The sequence below is a fragment of the Tupaia chinensis genome, unplaced genomic scaffold (genome assembly GCF_000334495.1).
Source record: "Tupaia chinensis unplaced genomic scaffold, TupChi_1.0 Scaffold000197_1, whole genome shotgun sequence".
NCBI classification, from domain to species: domain Eukaryota; kingdom Metazoa; phylum Chordata; class Mammalia; order Scandentia; family Tupaiidae; genus Tupaia; species Tupaia belangeri.
In genome coordinates this window covers 4,794,308-4,800,216 of record NW_006159672.1, presented here as the reverse complement: position 1 = coordinate 4,800,216, position 5,909 = coordinate 4,794,308, and the positions used below count along the sequence as shown (strand labels likewise).

Sequence of the window (5,909 nt, the reverse complement as noted above, 5' to 3'; positions counted from 1 at the left end):
CTTTCCCAGGTGCCAGTGTGACTCCCCTCTTTACCTGCAATAGACTTTACAAAACTATGTGTTCCCTTCCCAGTGAAGACGTTCTTGATAATCCAATTTAAAATTAAGAGCCAAGCTAGCCCATGGCAGGCTGACTGAGTGGTTCAAGTTCTGGACTGGTAGCTTGCAAAACACACCAGGTGCATGTGCGTGTAGATGCCCAAAATCCCAAGAGGAGAATGAAGGAGAAGGGATTGTGGCATGGCCATTCCCCCTTGGGGATGCTTTCTCATTTCCTCCCCACCCCCCACACCTGCCCTGTTGAGTATCCTACAGCAAAAATAAACAAAAAATTAAGAGCCACTTACCAACTCATGATCTTTTTTCCCTACTTTGCTTTTCTCCATTGTACCTTACTGAACTGTAACTTAAACAAATAAGAAAAATACATGTCATGTGGCTTCCATACCTGAGAGGAAAATTCCCTGATGGCAGGGTATCAGGATATCTATAAGTTTGGTGAATGGTTCTGTCCCTAAGAGCTAGAAAATGCTTAGTACCTCATCAATCAGATAAAGATGGGGTGACTGAATGACTCTTTGGTGGTATAGAAATTTATATGATTTTTTAAAACATGTTTTATTTACTTAAGGTATTGTGAGCCATTGTTATAGTATTGAGTAGTCTTCCTTGATATGATTATACTGACTGTTTAACATCTTGTTGATTCTGTTGAGTGAGTGTACCATCATTTATACAACCATTAGCATTTTCCTGATACTTCTAGTTCATTATAAATCTTTATCATAAAGCATTTGTTATGTGCATGGGTAAGAGGAAGAGAAATATATACTGATAACACACATATGTGTATTTTGACACAGTGAAATGGATGTCTATGACCTGTGGACACTAGACATTCCCCATGCTGACCCTCATTCTTCTTCTGCAGGTGGTTGCCATAACAGCCTTAAGCCGATCAGCAACAGTCCCACAATTGCCATTGCTGCTGCTGCTGCTGCTGCTGCTGCTGCCATGGTCTCTGTGGACCCTGAGGGATTCCGGGCCCCATCACCCTCCAGTGTGCAGCCTTGTCACTTCCTGACATTGGCACCCATCAAAATACCCCTCCGGACAGCTCCCTTCTCAGGTAGGCACAGAGCATAGTCTCTCAATACCTTTCTTGTGCTGCTCCCAGAATTCACAGTATGACAGGCAAGGCAGGGGTCAGATGACCTCCAGGTACTCAGTTTCCTGGTCAGTTGCCCACTGTTCCTGGAAGTATGTGCTGTGGGACATTTAAGGCCAGCTCTGGGTAGGGACATTTGACTGAAGTCATAAAGGGTTTGATTGATTTTAAACTTCACAAATGCATCTCGATGCACTGGACCAGGTCTTGTTAAACCATTCTGACATTTTCTGCCATTAAGTCAGGTTTAAAGTTTCTGTTTGGAGAAATGAAACTTCTCTTTTCTTACTCTTTCAGGGAGTAATACATGTATCTAATAGTGTGAGGACTCCAAAAAGTTTGTAGTTTTCGTATGTGGAGTGTGGAAGAAAGCCAGGAGGGCATCCTAGGGAAATAAGCTTCTGGGCTGGTGATAAACAAGAAAATAACTCTCACTAAACTTCCCACCCTGAGATTGTCAGCTGGATCAGTTCAGAGCACTTGGAGTAGTGGCTTATCAACTATGACAGGTCTGAGTATAAGAGGTAGAGTGGCGATAAAGACATTTGAGCTCATAAATGCAGTGAGCATACTTCCTTTAATAAATATCCTGAGGCTGAGATGCATGGATGAGAGGCCCAGAGGGGAGAAGGAAGGACTAGGATTCTATATTAGTTGCAACTCTGTTGTTCAAGTGTGTTTATAGCTATGATATATCTATGTATTAACTCTAACCAGCATGCTTTGTGTTTGAGCCAACCTTGTGAAATGCTGGTTTCTTCAAACATAACAATAACAACAAACAATTTGGAATGCTATAGAGTAAATTCTCAGTTCTTGTGATTTAGTAGCATTACTTTAATTTTAGTTTTTCATGTGGTATGGTAAAACTTAAACAAATTTTGTAGCAGTATCATTAATTGCTAGATTATCAGTAATAGAAGACATATCACTGGATTATGATACATACACACACATACACATACACGCATACACACATAAAAAATACTTTATGATAGAAAGACAAAGAACCTAGTTTTTTAATACTTTCTAATTTTAAGAGTGTTTTTGGTTTGTTGATTTTGTTTCTGGTAAATCTAATGTAGTTCTTTTCAGTGCTGGCATTCCATATTTCTATATATCAATGTGATGAATTAGTTGATCCGTTGGAGGTTGTATTCTCAATAACAAAATCCTTTTTCTATTTCAGCATGTCAGTGAACATGTATTTAAGGTGTAATGGGGAAAATAAATAAAACACATGGATAATCCTGTCTAGCATATAAATTACAACCGTGCCAAGATTTTGGTTAAAATCCATTAGTCCGTTGATATTTATTAAGGGTGACTTACTATTTTTTGAGAAAATTAATCTTAGAACCTAAAACTGTGCATCCCAGGGGTGGCTTTACTTCCCAGGTCTCTTATGTGATTTATACAGTGACAAAATAATTAGGCATCTTTCCATGTTTGCATTTTATAAGGTTCTATAATCAAATTTGCCATGATGTGCATTCAGTTAGAAAAAGACAAGCATCAACATTATCTATCTTATAGATAACTGCCAAAACGAGCTGTCAAAAAAGATGAAAAAGGTGTTACTCAAAAGGTGGCTTCTGAAATTGCCTTCACCATATTAACATCGATCTATTTGATCTAAAAACCCTGCTCTGTAGTGGAGGATACAGATAGAAGCTGAAACAGTTAGGGGCCAAGTTCGGACCAATGGCCAGGTCTGAACTATGAGCTGTGTGGCCAGCTCAGGTTTCATGATGGATAAAACTCTACCCAGTGCACCTTCAAGTGAGAGAGTTCTTTGGGAGGTATGACCAATAGTGTTTTCTTGGCTGGCTATACCCATAGAGAAAATCTTTATACAATTTCCTTTCAGTACTTTGAAAACCAAAGCATGAAGGAGATTGAGGGATAGGGAGTTGCCCATCAGGGCTCCATAGAATGATGAGATGGAGTTATTGACTATTGTGGTGAATATTCTCAATAGACACCCAGGCAGCCTGCTAGAAAATTCCTGCCATGCCTTTAAATAGGGGAACTGGGCAGGAGGCAGGATAAGGACAGAATATGCCATGGAGAGTGAAACGGGAGGATAGGCACAGAGGGAACAAAACATCGTCAACAGCAAAATATGCTTTGATACACTATGAAAAACACACCTCTCTATGAACTTTGCTCCATATTGAAACTGAGTTTACAAAAGCACGTGACATTTAATTTATCTACACATGGATGACCCTGCTTTCATTAGGAAGTAAAAATTCCTACTTTAAATAAATAAACTTTACTATTTTATTTATACCGTTGGCTTGGTAAAGCAAGCCAAAAACCCTTAGAGATTCCATATGATTTAAGTTAATGGTTCTCAACTGGGGACACTTTTGCCTCGTGGGGAATGTTTGACAATGGCTAGCAACAGTTTTTGGCTCTCTTATCTTCAAGGATTATTACTGTAATCTAGTGAGTAGATGCTGTCACACATCCTACAACCCCAGACAGTCCCCATGATGAATAATTATCTGGCCTAAACTGTTAGCAGTGCCTCAGCTGAGAAACCCTGGTTTATGTTATTTGAACTCTACTTAGCAAACTGTGAAACTGTATCAGTGCGTGGAGAGTTAATGTTCCATTAACTGAAGGACCCTGAAGGAATTTGATTCTGTTGGAAAGAAGACAGAGCCTAAGGATTACACTTAATTATATGTCTTTATCATGATTTAGAGTTTTGAGTAAGAAACCATATAATATTTAAAGAACCCCATGATCAGTTCCAAATTTAGTCATGAACTAGATTTTCTCTTTCAGAGTGCTATCGGCACACACAGCATAGCTAGTCCCTGCTGCTACTCCTCCACCAGACTTGGGGCTATTGGCCTCAGTCTGTTTATATGATTGCCTCTTCCTACACTGCAAGTCACCTACTAGTGGAGCTGTGTCTTTCTGTCCTTGCCCTGCCTGCATGAGAATCACACTTGATGAGCTCACTGCTGTATGCACTGAACTCAGCAATTGCCCTCACTTCAGGGACCACTCTCCATGTTGTACATTGGCAGGATGAGTAAACAGGTTGCTTATTAATTCACATCATTTCTAATGCTATTTTTTTTTACCTCTTTACTCCTAAGTCATAGGGTAAGGGAAGTTTAAAAGATGCAGGGCAGTGTTTCCTGGGAGATAATGCTTCTAATCAAAGTGATGCCTCCTTTCAGCAATACCTAAAGTGCTAGTCCATTAAAATACAGGCTTGTGATGGCTAGGGACAAGCAACTGAAGAAGGCTGAAAGGAGAAAGATCACTTTCCTCTTCATTTTCTTCAATCAAGATTAAAAAAAAAAGTTTGCCACATTTCACTGTTCCTTTAAACCCTAGAGTTTCAGGTTGAAGAAGTAATAGATTCAAAAAGATTATAGTATTAATAAAGAAAATTAAAGAAAATTTTAAAAAAAGAGAAAAAAAAAGAAATAACAGATTCAGAGGTGAAAGGTATTTTATTTCTTTGACAGTCCTCATTCTGCAGTCTATCCCAATTTCAAACAGCTTGAATCATGGGTTCTGGAGCATGCTCAGTGTGCTCCGAGATTCTGGGACACAAACCCAGTACTTTTTCCACGTGGGTCCAGTTTTGTTAGCACTGCACCACTACCTAGTCCCAAAAAGGTACCTGTGTCATAATTACTACTTAGCTTTTAAGGAGAGCATGCTGTTTATCAAGGGCAAAAGGAACACCATGCAGAAGGATTTGTCAAAGAGAACAGAAATGTTTTCCTGGCATTCTCCAGGATTGAATCTCCTTGACTGGAAGCCACTCAACAACTGCTCTGCTCAAACTTTATGGCAGGAAGGGTAATATGGGGACCTGCGCCAATGAGATAATTATGTTGCAACAGGACTCTGGTGTCTGCTCCTATGTGATGGAATAAATCAAATGATTCTTATTTTAAGAATGATAGTATTTATTTTTAAAACATGGCCCACCACTTCTTAAGCATTCAAGTGAGAAAAGTATAATACAAGTGAGTAGTTATGATCTCTAGTAGAGCAAATTACTATCAAATACAAATATTAAAAAGTACCATCTGCCTTGGAAACCATTTGCCACCTGTTCTTTTGCTTCCAGAACTATTTAATGGTTTAAATTTAACATTTTGTCCTGCCACAGAACAGCTGGGAAGTGACTATTTTTTGTTCTATCAGTAACTTACCAGCCAAGCTACATAACAAGTCAGAAAAGTCTCCAAGCCAGATTTCTACAACACAGCCTTTCATGTGGCTGTCGGCTTCCCTCATTAGTGAGATCTGCAGATGCTAAAACAGGTTCCATAACAACAATAATCCAGTCATTTGGGGATAAAGTCTTTTCTTTCTTCTTTTTTTAATTCAGGAATTCTTCCTCCTTGACTACAATAAAAATATTGTAATACATATTATCAATTTAGATTTTTTAAGAGGTAAAAATACTATAACAACATTATTACTTATACCCTAAAATGCCTGAAACTCAACTGTCTTCTATGAGAAAGACATATGGAGGGTTCTAGCTACATTTAGGGGAAAAATTATTAGATTTAAAGAAAATTAAAAATAAAACTTCTGTATAAGTTTAATGCCCATAAAATACAACTATATATATAAAACCTAACATTTTTACATTTAGGTATGTAAGGTGCAGAACTTTTTACATGGAGATCCCATTGTTGGGATACAAAGATGAGAATTGCTTTCCTGCAGAGTCATTCACATCAGCAAG

The 5,909-nt window shown here is 38.4% G+C and overlaps 1 protein-coding gene across 1 annotated transcript in view; it reads left to right on the top strand.

Moving 5' to 3' along the window:
- The window catches only part of TCERG1L (transcription elongation regulator 1 like), a 249,209-nt gene that overhangs the window by 50,369 nt on the left and 192,931 nt on the right, over window positions 1–5,909 (top strand). The window contains exon 5 of the mRNA XM_006146995.2: window positions 932–1,129. Within this exon, the coding sequence (XP_006147057.1) occupies window positions 932–1,129 (198 nt within the window). The remainder of the gene's footprint in view (window positions 1–931; window positions 1,130–5,909) is intronic.